General features: G+C 35.2%; 3 protein-coding genes across 3 annotated transcripts; all 3 read left to right on the plus strand.

Annotated features, from left to right (window-relative positions):
- The first annotated feature begins 6,900 nt into the window (after positions 1–6,900).
- LOC147405463 (uncharacterized) lies at positions 6,901–7,527 on the plus strand. Its single transcript, XM_086432943.1, has one exon. The coding sequence runs from the start codon at positions 6,901–6,903 to the stop codon at positions 7,525–7,527; it is 627 nt and encodes a 208-aa protein (XP_086289069.1).
- A 5,184-nt stretch (positions 7,528–12,711) lies between these two features.
- LOC147405464 (uncharacterized) lies at positions 12,712–14,336 on the plus strand. The gene has a single exon (XM_086433218.1). It carries the CDS (start codon positions 12,884–12,886, stop codon positions 14,057–14,059), a length of 1,176 nt encoding a protein of 391 aa, XP_086289344.1. The 5' UTR covers positions 12,712–12,883; the 3' UTR covers positions 14,060–14,336.
- A 2,801-nt stretch (positions 14,337–17,137) lies between these two features.
- On the plus strand, positions 17,138–18,031 carry LOC147405465 (transcription termination factor MTERF8, chloroplastic-like). Its single transcript, XM_086433103.1, has one exon. The coding sequence runs from the start codon at positions 17,138–17,140 to the stop codon at positions 18,029–18,031; it is 894 nt and encodes a 297-aa protein (XP_086289229.1).
- The last annotated feature ends 2,252 nt before the right edge of the window (positions 18,032–20,283 follow it).

A 20,283-nucleotide genomic window follows, 5' to 3' on the forward strand; every position in this document is an offset into this window, starting at 1 on the left:
TTGTCGATTTTTCGTTAAATCGATCAACCTGAGTCTATTTTGTCCATCTTAAATGAGTTAATGTGATGAGTAATTCATACTGATTCGTCTAACGTAACGATAGAGTTGAATGATAAATTCAGATAATATCCATTTAGTCAACTTATCTGATCCAAGTTGTTATAAATTTGGAGGTTTAACTCAAAACTAATTGGCAATGAGTGAAGAGGTCCATAAGTTTATAAAAAGAGAGACAAGGCAATTTGTGTTTGATTCGGGACTAAACTCAACAAGTTATTTTAGAATGGGTACAATTTTTTTATGGGTTGATCGGTAGACTCATGAAACATGAACTCATGTGTTCAAACACAATCCAAACCGTGTATATGTGAAATCCTACGGTGGGAATAAAAGATGTATCCTGAGAATAGGTTAAGAATCTCTAAGATGCATCTCCACCGTTGGATTTCACATACGGTCCGGATTGTGTGTGAATTTTATGAGTTCACATTTCATGAGTCTACATATACAAACCCTTTTTTTATTTGAATAAGAAATTGGATAAATTATCTATAATTATTTTTGAAATATGAATGAGATGTTACAGATAAATACTAAAATTATAGACTCCAAAATTTGTCCAACTTCAATCTCCTTGAGTTTGACTTGATGCACGACTATTGTTATTCAACTTGAACTTTATTAATTCTACAATTGTATTTTACCAATCAAGTCGGTAGAAATTTTGACTGGTTGCATATTGTTTCCTTTGCTCAATTCTTTTATATGCATTTTCATTTCAAATCGCTAGTTATGTCCCCACATTGCCTCACCTATCTAAGGTTCAAACGCTACAACAAGTGTTTTGTTTCAAACTTTTATTGATCCGAGCTTCATAAGGATCATTTGAGTTGTAGTTGGCGTTACTTGGATTGGTCAACAATTGATTAAGGTGATCAAGTTGACTTGGCTTCAAATCTCATCCGAAATTGAGATGACACGCCCGAGTCATTCGGTATCGTTCCACATTGTTCCACAACGAGAAGGGTATTCAATGTGACTTATCTCCTATATTGCCTCATTTGACAATCGAGACGAGTTGGACAATATTTTGAACTTTTTAGCCTCGGTCAAGTCAACTATGATTTTATATTTTTTAATTAAAATATTTAATTTCTTATAATGTAAATATTTGTTGTCTAAATAAAATTATATTACTGTGACTAAGCATCCTCTAACTTTATTTTATAAATGAATTTGGAACTATTTTGAAATCTCCCCAAAATTTTGAAATATTCCTTTTAGTCATAGTTTTGTATGTAGGTACTCTCTGCACCCACCACCCCAACTAAATCTCATTTGATCTTCCTCTCCTTCCACTAGGTTCCTACCAATAGGACTATCAATGGGCAAGTCTAAGTCCAATTTGGGTTGGGCCGGGCTTACTTGAATCTTAACCCGGCCCTAAATAAGTTGACTCTACTTTAACCAACCTTAGACCTTTGTTGGGCCTAAGTGTACTAACCTCTAATGAGCTTGGGTTTGAACCAAATAACATCACTAAATTTTAATGTTTTTAATAAAAAATACTTTGAAATTAATATGTTATTAACCTATAATTATTATAGGTGAAAGTTGAATTATAATTATATAATATATTTTACTTTTATCTAAGTTCTATAAAAATAATATCTACATAATTAATATATTAAGGATATTTCTATAAGAAATGGTAATGGATCGGTTTGGGTCAGACTATGAACTATTAGGCCTTAATCCAACCTGGATTTGCAGGCTTAGCATGAAAACCCTAATACTTATTTCGATGGTTAGGATTAAATTAATTTAATTAATATCATATGTATCAGTCATTTTAAGTAGATTAAATTTTCTCTTAAAAAATATTAAATTTTTATTTAACTTCGAAGGTAGAAAAAGGGGTGTAGTAAGCACAAATTAGGGTGAAAATAGTCCGCCCCAATTTTGAAACCATAAGCAAATCCTAAGCAAGTTCAAAACTATTGCCTTTTTTAGGGTTCATTCTTTTCGAAAAAGAATGGAGGGAAGCCAATGGATCAAAATCCTTCAAATTCATCCAAGCAGTAAGTCCGTAAATCGAAACCCTTTATTAATTTTTCAAGCAATGTTTCGATTTATCTACCAAGCACTCATACAAAATAGAACTCAAGGTTCAACAAGAAGCTGTGATGTCTGTTTCTACAAACCCAATCTTTTGAACAATCCGACTCAACTAACTCAAACTCTGAAAATCAAGAATCTCACACAGTTTCTTATCTCCTAAATTCGTGTGGGTTTCCATTAGAATCCGCTATTTCAGCTTCAAAGAAGATCAAAATCAGGTCCACAGAGAATTCTGACTCTATTATAGAGCTGTTTAGAACACATGGGTTCACCGAAACCCAGATCACAAATTTCATCACCAAACGCCCCTCACTACTTCTAGTTCATCCCGATATGACTCTTAATCCCAAGATTGAAATTTTCAAATCTTGGGGTCTCTCAATCCCTGAACTTGCTACAATCATATCTAGGGAGCCTTTAATCCTGTTAAGGGGACTGAAAAATCAGATCATCCCTTTATTTGAATTTATTAGAACTTTGGTTCAAACCGACAAGAATATCGTAAGGGTTCTGAAGAAATCGAGCCAATTTCTTCAGTGTAATGTAGAGAAAGCAATGGGACCCAACATCAAGATCTTGTGAAACTATGGTGTACCCAAACCCAATATTTCAAGATTGATCTTGATTCAACTGTTGACGCTGATGTTAAATCCTGATCGGTTTGAGGTGAGTGCTGGAATGGTCAAGAAATTGGGTTTCGACCCTGAAAGTCGACAATTCATTCTAGCAATTTGATCAATGATGGCGTTGAGTGAATCGAGTTGGGAACGGAAAATGGAGCTTTATAAGAGCTTTGGGTTGTCTGAGGATGAGATTCTTTTAGCATTCAAAGTGCAACCGATGTTTATAATCACTTCAGAGGAAAATATCAAGAAAATGATGAACTTCATTGTGAACAAGTTGCAATGGAAGCCTTCATTGGTTTCTAAATACCCGGATCTTTTACTGCTTAGTTTGGAAAAGAGGATTATTCCTAGGTGTTCGGTTCTTCAGCTTTTGATGTCGAAGGGTTTGGCAAGAAAACTATTAAGGTACTGCCGCAATTGAGATTGACCGAGTAGGCTTTCTTGGAGAAGTCTGTGATCAAGTATCTTGATGAAGTTCTTGAAATTGTGGGGGCACATAAAGGTGAGATAGATTTTCAAGGGTTTCACAATGAATCCAAATAGATTGTTAGTAATTTAGGTGATATTGGTATTGGATGTTCAATGAAGTTTTGGAAACTAGCAAGTTAGTTGTCCAACTTATAGTTTTTGATCAATTGTAACAGAAGGATTGCAAATTCTTAAGTACCATTGAATCAATTTTAGAATATATATATATTTTTTTCGTTGTTTAGGAGAAAGCAGATATGTTATCGTCCTCTAAATTGTGCATTAGATTGTGGAATCGTTTCTTGAATTCCCTTGTTGTAGGGATTGTGTCTCAGCCAATAGTATTCTTCTATTTTGTAAGTACTTTGCTTTCTTTCGATGCTTGTGCGAATCATGTTTTTTGAGGTAACTGAGCTAGATTTTCTATTGTGAATCACTTATCGTTTGAATCCAAGTTAAAACTTGTTTTTCTAGATTTTGAAAAATCTTGTCTGAGATTTAAAATTAGAACATATCTCTATTAAACCACTAGAAAATTCAAAACCCAAAAAGACCCACAAATCAAAATTTTTGTAGAACCACCACGACCACTGATCAGCCTCTTTCCTCTGACAAGCACATAATCACAATTCTATGTTTCTCATTCTCCCCCTTGTTTTATCTTCCTTTCAGCTTCTCTTGATCCTCTACATGGATACAGAAATGAGAAATGAGGTATGTTGATTTCAGATGGATTCCAAACCAAACCCAAAGATCAAACTCAATATCCTTTTTAGATCTAGAGAAGATTGTTGTACAGTTTTACTTGACGATCCAATCCCAACAACAATGTATGTGTGATGTTCTCACTAAAAGTTCAAACTGAATTCCAAGTTGTTTTTTGTGGTTATAAATATTGGTACTACAAAGCAAAAAAAATAAAAAATCAAGTTTAACAGCAGCACCAAAGCCTTATCGCAAAAATTCAATGTCTGCAAAAACAAATTTTCTTGTTTCTGCTTTTAAGTTCTCCATCCATGTCTTTTGGATCTTCTTCTTGCACTTTTAAGACCTTCAACTTGAATATTTCTTCTACTTGGGGATGACATCGGATTCTTTGAACATATCTCAAAAGTTCAGAAACCATGATGAGAATTCCATACTAGTTGCACCGAGTGTTTTTTAAATCTTTGAGTTGCTTTCCTAAAGTTTCCATTTTTGAAGGCAGGAAGAATGTCACTTTCCCACAAGGAATACTTTGATGGAGAACTAAGGATGTACGCTTGAACACTTCCTAACCAAATTTTGAACATCTGTTTTGATCTGACTTTTACGATTCATTCTTTGTTGAGAAAGCATAGAGGGAAAACCATGGATCAAAATCCTTCAAATTCATCAAACCAGTAAGTTCTATCCAAACCTTTTAATTCTTTCTCAAGTTATGCTTCTATTAACATGCCAAGAACTGATACGAAATAGAACTTGGAACTTCGACAAGATGCTGCCATATCTGCTTTTCTGCAAGTCCAATCTCTTAAAATTTCCAAATCAAGAATTTCGCACAGTTTCTTACCTGCAAATCTCATGTGGGTTTTCCATAGAATCTGCTATTCCAGGTACAAAGAACATCAAAATTAGGTCCACAATGAAATCTGACTCAGTTCTGAAGTTGTTCTAAACACATGGGTTCACCAAAACCCAGATCAAATATTTCATCACCAAGGCAAGTGCCCTTGACAGGACAAGGTCCTGAAGAAATTGTTCACGGTGATGTAGAGAAAGCAATGGGACCCAACATCTTGATCTTGCAAACCCATGGCATGCTTGAACTAAATATTTCAACATCGATTATGCTTGATCTGTCAAAATGCTGATACCAAATATTGATTGGCTTGAGGCAAGTGCTAGAGTGGTGAAGAAGTTGGGTTTCGACCCCATAAGGTTTTCTTAGAGAAATTTGTGATTATTGTGATGAAGCTCCCGAAGTTGTAAAGAGACGTAATTGAATTTCTCAAACAACTACGTTATAACTTCACATCGAACATTTAATTAATCTCACCAAATCCAACAAAAAAACAGTTAGCAATCCAAAAACAATTTGAGTTTTGCAAATTTATCTGTACATGCTTGTGGCACCATACAAACCCAAATCAAATCATACCATGAATTATTCCTTCATTCCATTTTCTCAAGGGTCGTGTCTTCTTTTGTTGTTGGACACCCTTACGACCATTGTCCAAATAACTGTAAATGGCCTAAGAGATTGATCAACAATTCTGGTTTGAATCACGCAAGTCAATTTATGTGATTTCAGTCATGGTTCTAAACTTATTTGAGACCCGGTGACTTAGGCGAGTCATCTTGGTCTGAGAGGCTACACAGATGAGCATCTGTCTTACCCATAGTTTTAAATCTCATTTGAGACCATTGTCCAGCAACGAGACAGATAGATAAGTCTTCTCAAACCTGATGTTGTTTCTTAAAATTCAGTCCATTGTCTTATTGTTGAATGAGATGACTCAAATAAATCGGACAACTCATTCAAAACGTCAAAACGACTTGGTCTCGTTCTTGGACAAGACGAGACGTCAATATGAGTTTTAAAACCATGATCTTACCTTCAAATAAAAGAAAAACTAATGCTGAAGTAACCTCAAGATTGTACCTCCATATGGTTTCTACACACTTTCACGTTAAGACGTGTGATGTGAGGTACAATCTTGAGGTCATTGGCACGACTCTTAAAGAAAATGGGTTTTGTTAACATGTGCATTGAAGTGCAATAAATACACTTTGGAAATTGGAATTTGAGTATATTTCGGTTAAAAAAATTAACTTTTTAGGGCATTTTCAATACAGAATCCTACTTCCGAAGTGTATTTATTGCATTTTAAGGCACACGTTAACAAGACCCTGAGAAAATTATGATAAAGCGGGTTGACTAGTCTAAAATGCGATGAATCGTATGAGTCAACTCGGTATCCGTTGGACGAGATACCTTATGTTCTCTCGAACGGTAAAACCCTAAAATTGGCTTTCTAGGGTTCGTTCTTTCAGGAGAAAGCGTGGAGGGAAACCCATGGATCAAAATCCTTCAAACTCATCGAATCAGTAAATAAGTAAGTTCTGTCGAAACCCTTTAATTCTTTCTCAAGCAATGTTTCGATTTACTATCTGCCAAGAACTGATTCGAAATAGAATTCGAGCTTCAAAAACAAGCTGTCATGTCTGCTTTCTTCAAACCCAATCTCTTACAAAATCCAACACAAAAATTTCAAATCAAGAATCTCTCACAGTTTCTTACCTCCTAAACTCGTGTGGGTTTTCATTAGAATCTGCTATTTCAACTTCAAAGAAGATCAAAATTAGATCCACAGAGAAATCTAACTCAGTTCTTGAGCTTTTCAGAACACATGGGTTCACAGAAACCCAACTTACAAATGTCATTTCCAAGTTCCCTGCAATACTTCTATCCAAACCAGACAAAACCCTTAGTCCCAAGATTGAATTTTTCAAATCTTTGGGCCTTTCGTCTCTCGAACTTGCTGCAATGCTCTCAAAGGAGCCTCTTATCCTTCAAAGGGGATTGAAAAATCATTTAATACCTTCATTTAATTTTATTAGAACATTCGTTCATACCGACAAGAACCTTGTTAGTGTTATCAAGAGATTGTATCCATATCATCAATGCAATGTAGAAAAAGCAATGGGACCAAACGTCTTGATCTTGCAAACCCATGGTGTGCCCAAACCAAATATTTCAAGATTGATCATGCTTCAACCATCGACGTTGATGTTAAATACTAATCGGTTTGAGGCCAGCGTTGCAATGGCCAAGAAAATGGGTTTTGATCCTGTAAGTAGGGGATTCGTTCTAGCAGTCCGATCGATGATGGTGTTGAGTAAATCGAATTGGGAACGGAAAATGGAGCTTTATAAGAGCTTTGGTTTGTCTGAGGATGAACTTCTTTCAGCATTCAAATTACAACCGTTGTTCATGCTCACTTCAGAGGAAAAGATTAAAAAAATTATGAATTTTATTGTGAACAAGTTGGAATGGAAGCCTTCATCAGTTTTGAAATGCCCCAATCTTCTATTGCTTAGTTTGGAAAAGAGGATTATTCCTAGGTGTTCGGTTCTTCAGATTCTAATGTCGAAGGGGCTGGTCAAGAAAGATATAAATTTAGTGACAATATTGAAAATGATTGAGAAAGATTTTGTCAGGAGGTTTTTGATCAAGTATCATGATGAAGTTCCTGAAATTGTGAGGGCACATCAAGGTAAGATAGAATTTCAAGGGTTTCACAAGGAATCCAATGATGTTTGTTTGTAGTTAAGATGTTGTTGGATGCCTGACGCAGTGTTGAAAAGTAGCAAGTTAAGTTTTGACTTCTAATAATAGGATTGAAATTACTTTAACCATCATTTAATCCTTTATAATTTTTTTGTTCTAAGATTTTCTTTTTTTTTTGGGTGTTCAGACGAAAGAAGATATGTCATCACTCTTCGCTCTCCAAATTGTGCATTTGATTGTAGAATTGTGTCTTGATTTCCCTTGCTTTTGTGGGTATTCATTTTCAACCAATATTATGTTCTTAATGTACTATGCTTTCTGTTGGGTATCCCCTCCTCATTACGAGGTAGGTACCACATTAGCTTGAAGAGAGAGAAAGTCTCTCAATCTCCAATATATCTCGAGTAGTGGAGGCAGAATATGTTGAAGACAATCCAAAAATAAAAAGAAGAATCATGCCACACTGCCTGCGTTGGACACTACGTTCAACACTGAGTTGACGTGGCAGTGCACAGATAACCATAGATTTGTTTCCTTCGAGATACAAGTTAAAAATCAACGGTTGGACAGTCCAATTCAGTGTTGAACGCAATGTCCAACGCAGGCAGTCCATCATTTTCCATACAAAAAATAGTGCGGGCCAACCAGTCCTATTTTCAGGAGCTATTTCAAATTCGTTTCTTTATAGATTTGCTTGCAATTTATAAGGAGTATTGCTGGATTTGTGAAGGCTTAATATAAAAGTTCAAGGCATCCATTGACATCCCAAAAAGAGTTTTTTTTTTTTTTTTTTTCAGGTATTTGCAATCCTAACCCGGGTAAGAGATTTTGTTATTCTTGTTGATATTAGAATCCACTTTGTCTTTGTAATTAACAGTGTCATTCTCTTGATGTTTGTATAGTCTTTGTTTTTCTAGAGAGAGATTCCTTGTAACTCTATTATTCATATATTTGACTAATGTTCCATGGTTTTTCCCTTCTCATTGGAGGATTTTACGCGTTAAAAATCATGGTGTGTTTGTGTTATTTTTTGGCTCCAATTTCATTTTATTCTGCATGTACATTCTACATTGATGAAATTCCATGAGTTTGCACTTACAGGGAAAGGTGAGTTAATTTGCCAACACTTTCTTTCAATAATCTCTCTTGCGTGAATCGTAACAATAGCTCATATGTGATGTCCGATGCATCAAGTTTGTTGGTGAAGGCTTTGGATGATGATACCAAAGACCTAGGTTCAAATCCCGTCAGCACCAAGTTACTGATCTCATTAAAATAAAGGTTTCAAAGGCTTCCTGATCAAAAAAATTCCAAGTTTAAAAGCCATGGAGTGAAAAACCAATTGCACTCAGTTTTATCTTTGAGCTTTTGCTTTCCCAATGTTTCCTCTCTTGAAGGGAAGATGAAGAGGAAAATAAAAGAGGTTGCAATCAATCTCTTAAGCAAAATTTGAACGTCGAATTGATTTCACCAAACCCAAATTTAGCAAACCCTAATGAAGGATTTCAGACACTTAATGGCACATAGTTTGTTGTGTTCTACATATCCATATCGAATGATACTAAGCTTGTATAGGAAGAGCAAATTTGATACTATAGCTGATATGATAACAAATGCAAACTGTAATTAATTTTAGGTCTGCAACTTGGGCGGGATGGCCAAAACTCCACTGGGGCTCAACCCGATTGATGGGTGAGCCTGGACTGAGTTATGTAGAAGATGAGTTGAGCCTAGATTAGAATATCTCAACCCGGCCTCAATTCGAGTTGAGTTTGGGTTGAGGGTTCGGGCAACCTAACTCAACCTGAACTCGATGATATATACTAATATGTAAATATTTTTATATCGGTTATAGCTTCTTCTTTTTTTGTGGTTAACAGGGGCTTTGAACTGGCATTTGTCTAAATATTCTTCATTGATGGATTTGAAGGTCATATGTGATTTTATTTACTAGTGATTTTATTTTAATGTTGTATTTCTTTTTTAAAATATAAAATTTATTAGCTAATCAAAACGAAATTAGGGTTATTCAATGAGTCCAATCCAACCAAACTACCCAAAATTGTCTAATCTGGGCTAACTCAAGCTCAATCAGATTTTAGAAGATCAAGCTTAGGTTGGTGAGCTTAGGCCTAATGGCCGAGTTGAGAGCTCTACTACTTGGGTTGAGCCTGGATTTACCGTCCAACCCGCCCAGGTTGCGGCCCTAATTAATGTACATGCTATATGTCATGTTAGAGGATTAATGTAGAGGAGTTGGAGTTGTTCTCTTTTATACATGTATTGAAGGAAGGAGGTGAAGAGACGTTGAATTTCTCAAGTAAAGACGTAGTATCTTCATATTCATTTGGCTTGAACTGAAGATTAAATTGATTTTGCTAAAAATGATGAATTTTTATACAACCTATAATGATTAAATTCACAAATTTTACGATACATACTTTGTTGAATTTTTGGACCTCAAATCAAATTGTTCTATGAATTAGTTCCTCGAATCAATTTTGTTAATGACACGTCTTTTTCTGTCATTGATGAGTAGGCCCTTGAGATTGATTGTCCAATAGATTATTGTAGACACCTCAATTTGTATAAATACATTAGAAAAAGTCCAAATTTTCAAAATCTCGAGTTGATTTTAATTAAGAGTCTAAAATCTTTCAACAGGCTCATTGCATAATAATTTCTTCGTGCACACATGCGTTGTCTCATATTGATATGCATGTCCAAACCTTGTCCCTATTCCAATTCCATAACCACTTCCCTAATCCAATCCAATTTCATACCTACCTCCCTAACTTATTTCTCCGAATTCATAGTCTGACCCAATTCCATACCTGCTCTCTAATCCAAACTCATTTTCCATTAATTAATACATTATCCATACTCCAATCCAATACCAAGTCCACTATTAAGTTTAGTTCAATACCTAACCCTAAACCATTGCAAGCTCATAACCAAAATTCAAAAACAAAATCTAATACCAAGCTTATTTTAAGTCCATTGTCTTACACATCCCCTAACAAAGGGCACGTGTTAGTTTCTCATAAGCTTCAACATCTAAGAATGATCCTTATTGGTCGGTCAATGCTTCAACCTAATTTGAGCCAACTTTCTTTAGAAAACTTAAGAATGCTTATTTTAAAAAGTGAGCTAACTCTCTTGAGAAAATCCTAGAATACCCCTTTTAAAAAGTGATGTCAAATAAAAAATGTGTTTTAGTTTTTGGTAAAAATCCTTAAAATTGGGAGAATTTTCAATTTTACCTCAAAAGATAGAAATCTTCAAGTATATGCATGAAATTCTCCCATTAATTTATTTCAAGAAATACATATCTACCCTTACTTTTAGGGATATTTACAAGAGAACCCAAATCTACTTTTTATCTATCACTCTACCATCATACATGTCATTCTTCTACTTCTCTTCTCAAAAATTCTTTTGTTATCTCACTTCTATTTATCAAAAACCAAAGACTAAAAATTATTTTAAGGTTTGATCTCACAAATTTCACATCTACCCTTATGAAGTTAGAAAAAAAAATTAAAAAAATATAAACCTCATGTCCTTTTTCTTTGTTTTTAGGGTTAAACCACTTTACCCCAAAAATTCTTAAAAAACTCTATAAATTACTCAATTTCCCATGAGTAATTGATATTCTCAAGCCCCATCTCTCAACCCAAAACTCTACCAAAATCCCTACTCAACATCTCTATCATTTTCTTAACCCAATCTTCAACTCAAGAATTTTTATCTATCTCTCAACTCTCAACTTTCAACCAAGAACCCTCATCTTCTTTAACCTCACACCCTTAATTAAAATTATCAACTTTCAAGTTGTTTCTTTCAAGACTCAACATCATTCAAGAACATCAAGGGATAAAGGTGGGTGTAGATTAAGATTTTTATTTCAAGTACTTGCATTTTCTACTCTTAACCCTCTAGTACTTTATGTTCTAGAAAACTTTTAGGATGTAATGCACACCCTTTCTCACCTCCGGTAGGTTGAATTTTGGTTTGACTGAAAGGGTGAGGGTTAAAACCCTCTTTTACTTATAATGTATCTTATGCATCATATTGTATACCGTACATTCGCTCACATATGCTTAACAATGATGAAGAAATGTGTCATCCTCTTATTGGGATTGAAACACTAAATTTCTAGCATTGCATACATGCATTAAAGTTATAGCATTAATTAAGAGAACTCCATCATGAAATCATTATAAAAAGCCTAATCAACATTCCTACTCATAAAAATAATGTAAATTATATGGGTCATCCTTTTCTATAAGATATTCCCAATAATTCACATTGATATCAAAATCCTTTTTAAAGATACATTTTCACCTATTGCACACACCACCTCTAAACATGCATCTTCATGTATTTTTGAGTTTCTTAAACTTTTAAAAGATTGGCCAAGTTTTAAGATAACCACTTTTGGTGGAGAGGACGGGGTACCTAATACCTTTCTCATCCTCTAACTAGGCTTCCCTACTTAGATCTTAGGTAGAACACGCGTTTTTTCTTATAAGAGGGCCATTACAATGATAAAACCAACTGTAAAATCATTTCGGATACCTATTCACACATGTTTTTTTAAATGACGACAACTCCAAATAACGTAACATTAAGGTTTTATGATGAACATCTCATGACTACAATTATACGATAGCCTAAGAGTATAATCCTATAAGTTAGATTATGAAATTATACGAATTAATAATAACTCAACTAACCTCGAGGGAGTGGCTCAATGACAATTTCAGATCCAATAAGTGGTGAAAGTCTGTAGGTTGTGTGTTCGATACCTAATATGACCAATATTTCATCAGGGCCACCAGCATGGGCACTCCCTCACTTACCTAGTGCGTGTGATGTGCGAACATTGCATGTTCCCAAGGGAGGGACCCATATGCCTTGGCTTCGGCCCTAATTCATTCGATCACTCTAGTTGGACATAAGTCCGGACATCCTCATTTTAAAAATAAATAGATAATAATAAATCAACTGGGTCAACTGGATTTTGTTGCGTTTGCAAGTAAAATAATTAATTTTGTAGTGATTTCAAATTTTCTTATTTTATGAAAAATAAGATTTGATGGATGAGCATATACTTTTCTACCTTTTAATAAAAGAAAATTATGATTAAGTGAGTTGACTCATCTAAGATGCGCTTAATCGAATGAGTCAACTCGATATCCGTTGGTGGGGAGTGGGGACTAGGGTGAGACGAGATGCATTTTAGGTTCTCTCGAACGGCTTAACCCAAACTTTGGATTTTTTAGGGTTAATTCTTGCAGGAGAAAGCGTGGAGGGAAAACCATGGATCATAATCCTTCAAAATCATCGAAACAGTAAGTTCTGTTGAAACCCTAAAATTCTTTCTCAAGCAATGTTTCGATTTACTATCTACCAACAACTAATACGAAATAGAATTCGATCTTCAACAACAACCTTCCATGTCTGCTTTCTGAAAACCCAATCTCTTAAAAAATCCAACACAAACATTTCAAATCAGGAATCTCTCACAGTTTCTTATCTCCTAAACTTATGTGGGTTGTCGTTAGAATCTGCTATATTAGCTTCAAAGAAGATCAAAATTAGGTCCACAGAGAAATCTAACTCAGTTCTTGAGTTTTTCAGAACACATGGTTTCACAGAAACCCAAATTAAAAATATGATTACCAAGTACCCTTCACTACTTCTATCCAATCCGGATAAAACCCTTAGTCCCAAGATTGAATTTTTCAAATCTTTGGGCCTTTCGTCGCCCGAACTTGCAACGATAATCTCAAAGGAGCCTGCTATCCTGCAAAGGGGATTGAAAAACCATTTAATCCCTTCTCTTAAATTTATTAGAACTTTCGTTCACACTGATGAGAACCTCGGAAGTGTTTTCAAGAAATCGTTCCGATATCTTCCTTATAATGTAGAGAAAACATTGGTACCCAACATCTCGATCTTGAGAACCCATGGTGTATCCGAATCCAATATTTTAAGATTTATAATGCTTGAATCATCAACGCTAATGCTAAGTCCTGATCGGTTGGAGGCAAGTATTGGGATGGCTAAGAAATTGGGTTTCGACCGTACAAGAGTTGTATTTGTTCTAGCTGTCAAAGCAATGATGTTTTTGAGTGAATCAAGTTGGAAACGGAAAATGGAGCTCTATAGGAGCTTTGGTTTGTCCGAGGATGAGATTCTTTCAGCATTCAAATTACAACCCATGTTCATGCTTACTTCAGAGGAAAAGATCAAGAAAACGATGAATTTCATTGTGAACAAGTTGAAATGGAAGCCTTCATTTACTTCCAAATGCCCGAATCTTCTGTTGCTTAGTTTGGAAAAGAGGATTATTCCTAGGTGCTCAGTTCTTCAGCTTTTGATGTCGAAGGATCTGGTTAAGAAAGATATAAGTGTAATACAGGTATTGAGAATGATAGAGAAGGATTTCTTTAAGAAGTTTGTGATCAAGTATAGTGATGAAGTTCCTGAAGTTGTAAGGGCACATCAAGGTATGATTGAATTTCAAGGGTTTCATAATGAATCCAAATATGTTTGTCAGTAGTTAAGGTGTTGTTGAACTTGGATGCTCAATTTGATGAAACGATGCAGTTATGAAAACTAGCAAGTTAAGCTTTTGAATTCTTATAGTAGGATTGAAATTGCTTTAAGGATCATTTAATCCTTTGTAGATTTTTTTTTCTTCGAATTTATTTGGGTGTTTAGGAGAAAGCAATTGTGTTATACCCTCCAAATTGTGCATTTGATTTTGGAATTGTGTCTTGAATTCCCTTGCTGTTGTAGGGATTGAATCTGAGCCAATTGTATTATTATGTTCTTAATGTACTGTGCTTTCTTTCAATACCTTGGCTTGTGTGAATCATGGTTTTAAATCTAGATGATCAGATGAGTCACTTAGAATCAGAGGCAAGTTGGTGATATTTCTATTGTGACCCATTCACCACTCTTGATGACTCATTTGAGATCCTACTCATTTCTCAGTTGATATAAACCCATTCTCTATTATACCAAACTCAAACTTCAAAACCCAGACTCAAGAATCAGAATCCTATTCGAATCACTGCTACTGCTACCTCCTCCCGACCATATTCATAAAATACTCCGAATTTTTTCAATTTTTTGTAAAATTCTCCCAATTAGGGACTAGGTGAATGAATCGACGAATTCATCAATGATTTATTGATTAATCTAGGAATATGGTAAAATTTTTATCCTTCACTCTCAAAATTTTATTTTCTTCAACATTTAAATCTCACGAACAAAATAGGGTTTTTAGATAGGCTGAAGATGATGGATTTTGGTAAGAAACCTAAAAACATCATTGGTATATTTTTCCAAAAATTTCCTCATTTTTTTACAAAACATTCCCGAATTTATCCGAATTGAGCCCACATTGAGTATATTCCGAACTGAATTTTGTCACTATGCTTCTGGCCAGTATGTTTCCTTGATTCTCTATAGCTCTTTTCTCACATTGTTTTATCTTGCATCTAGCTTTCTTGGTTTTGTTGGAAGATTGTTTTTGGTTTCATAGTTCAACCTGAAAGTGTCATAATCAAGACTATTTTTATTTGTTGAAGATTTGTGTTACATGATGATCTAATTATTACAACAGCTCAAATGTGATGTCCGACTCGTCAAAATTATGTCTCATGAGGGTGCCAAGAAGATTTAAAGAACTTTTGAGTTTAAGAACCATGGTGTGAATTGAATGTCAGTTGCACTTAGGTTTATCATAGAGATACCAGTGAAAAAGCATATATGGTTCTTGCACACTTCCCCGTCAGAGAGTGCGATATGAGGTACAACAATCCTGAGGTCACTCCAGCACGACTCAAGTCAAAATTGTACAAGTAGATCAACAAATAATATTGGACTTTCCAAGTTCTTTGCCATGAATTGCTTCAACTGATGATTGTGAATTTACTCCGACGATCAAGTCTACATGAAACTTTGGCAGTTATGGGGTTTTACTATATAGCTGATTATTTCACCTTATCGAAACTATATTACCTGATTTCTTGGGTTACTCGGATCGAAATTGGGTTTGCAGTTGCAAGTTCATGTTTTGTCGATCTAGAATGAACCTAGTTCGAAAGGGTAGGAAGAATTCGATTCTTGATTAGCCTCTCTCTTGTTTAGTCGCTTTCGTTTATAACATATAGTTGGAGTATGTAAGCAAGTTACAACAGATCTTGTTAAAAATTGTAGGTCATATGTACAAAAAGAATGATTCTGTTGTGAGATCTCTGGAATTCCTAAGTTGGGCTTTTGGGTCTCAAGTAGCTAATCAGAAGTAAAGAGGCCCTTTCCATAGCGGAGGGGCTGGGCCTAAAGGGCTGAGGAAAATTCCTATATGTATTATGAGTTTTCTATTATTGATGATGAGCTCTTAGAATCATGGTTTTAAATTTCGTGGAGGTGTTGACAAATCGTCTCAAAGGCATATTTTGTTTTGACTTTATGGCATTGTACTAAATCTCATCTGAGACAACTCAAATAAATAGGATGCCTCGTCCAAGATGAATCGGTCTCGTTCATGGACGAGACGTCAAAAAGAGTTTTAAAACTGTGCTTAGAATTGATTGTCCAACATGACTAGTTTGATATTAAAATATTGTTCAAGGCAATAAAAACTTGTTTGAGTTAACTGGGTTTTGCATTTTGATGGAAAATAAGTTTTTTTTTAATAAATGATTTAAATGTTTGTTATCCATGAAAATAATATTTTATGGATGAGCAGCTAGTAATTTATGTATAAAATTTTAAAACAATTTAATGAAGTTGACTTGTTCTAAAAGTGATGAATCAAATGAGTCAACTCTGCATCTATGAGGGGCGAAAAAGGAGGGAAAACTCTCTGTTCCTGGTTCTCTTTTCTCGAGAATTCATACATCTCTTATCAGTGTATGGACAACTATCTCTAGAGCACATGTTTAGGTTCGGCTTCAATGGGAAAACAAAATGGAGCACATAACAACACATGTTCATAGACCAAGAATTACGAGATCACCCCAGAATGAAAGGGGTGATGGAGGGATCGTACCGAGAACAAGTGGGATATCTACTTGATAATCTATGTTGAGTTAAAAGGGTAACATAGGCAAAACGAGATGACTCGGACGAGTCAACTCGGTAGCTCGTTAGAGAAAAGGGTAGACGAAGAACCAAGTTTTAAAACCATCTATGGAACCCTTCTTTAGATATTAGCTTTTAGGGTTCATTCTTGCTCAAGAACGCGTGAAAGGGAAGCCAAATGAATCCAAATCCTTTAAAGCTAATCGAATCAGTAAGTTCTGTACTCCAAATGCTTTGATATTTTTCTCAAGCAATGTTTCAATTTATCTCCCAGCAACTGATACAAAATAGAATTCGAGTTTCAACAAGAATCTATCATGTCTGCTTTGTTCAAACCCAATCTCTTAAAAAATCCAACACAAATAATTCAAAAACTGAAAATCAAGAATCTCTCACAGTTTCTTATCTCATAAATTCATGTGGGTTGTCATTAGAATCCGCTATTTCAGTTTCAAAGAAGATCAAAATTAAGTCCACAGTAACACCTGACTCAGTTCTTGAGCTGTTCAGGACACATGGGTTCACCGAGACCCAGATCAAAAATATGATCACCAAGGGTCCTTCACTACTTCTATCCAAACCAGACAAAACCCTAAATCCCAAAATTGAATTTTTCAAATCTTTGGGCATTTCTACTCCTGAACTTGCAGTTATTATCTCTAAGGAACCGTTACTCCTGCAAAGAGGATTGGATAATCATATTGTACCCGCTCTTAATTTTATTAAAACTCTTGTTCACACCGATCAGAACCTCGTAAAGGTTCTGAAGAAATTTTTGTTTCGAAGATTTACTCAGTATGATATAGAGAAAGCAATGGGACCCAATATCTCGATCTTGCGAACCCATGGTCTACCCGAACCTAGTATTTCAAAATTGATTTTGCTTGATCCATCGGCGTTGATGTTACGTACCGATCGGTTTGAGGTGGGTGTAAGAGTGCTGAAGCAATTGGGTTTCGACCCCAAAAGTATGGGATTCATTCTAGCAGTCCGAACGATGATGATGTTGAGTGAATCAAAATTGGAACAAAAAATGGAGCTTTATAGGAGTTTTGGTTTATCCGAGGAAGAGATTATTTCGGCATTTAAACTGCAGCCCATGTTTATGCTCCCTTCAGAGGAAAAGATCAAGAAAATAATGAATTTCATTGTGAACAAGTTAGGATCGAAGCCCTCATTGGCTTCTAAATACCCGAGTCTTCTGATGCTTAGTTTGGAAAAGAGGATTATTCCTAGATGCTCGATTCTTCAGATTTTGATGTCGAAGGGTCTTGTTAAGAAAGATATAATTGTACCTTCAGTATTGAGAATGACTGAGAAGTTTTTCGTGGCGAAGTTTGTGATCAAGTATAGTGATAAAGTTCCTGAAATTGTGATGGCACATCAAGGTAAGATAGAATTTCAAGGGTTTCATGATGAATCCAAATATGTTTGTTAGTATTTAAGGTGGTGTTGGATCCTCAATGTAGTTTTGAAAACTAATAAAGTTAAGCTTTGACTTATTGTAGGATTGAAATTGCTGGATTATGTAATTCTTTGTTTCTTTTGTAACAATTTATTTGGGTGTTAGTAGGAAGTAGATATGTTATCACTCTCCAAATAGTGGACTTATGTTCCTTGAATTTTCTTACTATTGTAGGGATTGAGCTTGGCCAATAGTATTATTTTGTTCTTATTTGGTTGCATTTTCTTTCAATAATTTGGCTTGTTTGAGTCATGGTTTTAAATTTGGGTCAAAACCTCAATGATCGGGTCAGTCACTTACCCTCACCCTCACCCTCAGAGGCAAACGTAGGAGATTTCTGTTGTGATTCACGCTTGTCCATCTATATGAGTCATCCAAGATCCGAGTCAATTCATCCAAGGTTCTTTTGAGGTTTGTTTGGAAGATTGGTTTAGTTGTTTGATTTAATCTGATGTGACAACATCTCATATGAGGCTTGAACTTCAAAAATGTCTGGTTCTTTATTGAGGGATTACAAAAGAAACACAGTACAAATGGAGCAAATCCAGTGAGATGCAGCCATCTCTATTGCTTCTGGGGCAAGGAATCAATGTTGGACTTCTTGGATCCTGATTATAGCATGGGAAAGATTCATCTAAAAAGCATTTTTCCCTTCCAACTTTTTCTTCTCTTTTGAGGTTTCTTTTGGAAGATTGGTTTAATCAGAAAGTGACTCTGAATGTGACAAAAGCATGCGCGCTCGCGTGCACACACACAAAAACACAAACAAAGAAAGTGAGAAATTATGGTACTTGGTTTGTCAGTTTGTTTAGATTTGGGTTTGTAGTTCAATACTTTTGAATGAATCCAATTTGTATGGGTAGGAAAATTTTGATTCTCAATTTGTATTGGTTTGAGTTGCATCTCCAGTAAATTGAATTTCTCAAGTAAATACTTGGTATTCTATTTTGATTGGTCCGAATGTAAATTTGTTGGGGGCAGTTTCAGTGTTCTTTTACCTCTTTTCAGTAAAAATTAATTTGGAGCCCTATTTAAAGCAGAGAATTGGGGGATTAAGGTTAGCAACTCATAGAAGTTGCTACATTCGCACGTGTGTGTGTGTGTGTAATTTTTTATTTTATAAGAGTTTATGAAAAGCCAAAAGAGAGTACAAAGGAGGCTGAGGAGGCCCCCAAACAAGAAAGAAAGTAAGCAAGCAAAAGAAAAGAAAAGAAAAAACGCAAGAAACTACAAGGTACACAGTACACAACTGATCCCATCTAAAGAGAGTCTTTGAAGGAGACACTGAAGAGCTCTTTTTTAAGCTTCGTCCAAATAAACAATAACTCAAGAACTTCCATAAACATTGTATACTCATTACTCTTACCATGGAACAATCTGTTATTCCTTTCTTTTCAAAGACCCCAAGAAATGGTCGAGGGAAGAATGGCCCATGACAATCTTTTTTCTATGAGAGAAGATATTATAAGATCACCTGTCTAGCATTATCAAAAAGGTATTAGGAAGAACCCAATGCATATGAAACAAAAGTAGAAAAGAAGTTCAAATGTGACGGGAGAAAGAACAATGGAGTAAGATATGATCTATGGATTTCCCGTCCGTCATACAAAGAGGGTAGAAATTGGGAGTAATCCACCCTTAGACAATCAGATCATCCAAGGTGAGAAGCATGCCTAAGGAAGCAAGTCAAATAACGAATGAAACTTTGAGAGGAACCAAAGAAGACCAAATGAGGAAAATTAGGTAAAAGAGTTTTGATTTAGGTAGAAGAGCTTTGTAAAAAGCAAAATTGTAAATCTCTTGTCCTTAGCCTTGATTCACTTCATTCTATCCTGATTATCTCCCTAAGTTGGATGTCATCCAAGAGATTAAAAAGAAATGCTACCTAGGTTAGCATTTCTTTTCAAAGAACAAGCATACAAGGATGGGAATTGAATTGATAAAGCCAAATTTTCACACCATCTATCTTCCCACATCCTTACTCTATCCTCAGAACCCACTTTAAAACTAATACTACTATCAAAATCTTTTTCCACACGTTACAACCATAAGAACCTTTTAGCCCCCCCCACTGTACCAACTGAATCTCTTTTTCCCGTATTTCGCACAGATAACTCTTTTCCATAAACTATCCCTCTCTTCCCCAAACCTCCATAACTATTTACCTAAAAAAGTCTGATTGATTAACCTAAATCTTTTAATCCCCAAATCACCATTTTTCTTAG

This window comes from Akebia trifoliata, chromosome 3 (assembly GCF_017979445.1).
Source record: "Akebia trifoliata isolate Shusen 1 chromosome 3, ASM1797944v1, whole genome shotgun sequence".
NCBI classification, from domain to species: Eukaryota; Viridiplantae; Streptophyta; class Magnoliopsida; order Ranunculales; family Lardizabalaceae; genus Akebia; species Akebia trifoliata.

Coding starts and splice junctions, on each gene's coding strand:
- LOC147405465 (XM_086433103.1), top strand. CDS start 17,138: ATGATCACCAAGGGTCCTTCACTACTTCTATCCAAACCAGACAAAACC.
- LOC147405463 (XM_086432943.1), top strand. CDS start 6,901: ATGGGACCAAACGTCTTGATCTTGCAAACCCATGGTGTGCCCAAACCA.
- LOC147405464 (XM_086433218.1), top strand. CDS start 12,884: ATGTTTCGATTTACTATCTACCAACAACTAATACGAAATAGAATTCGA.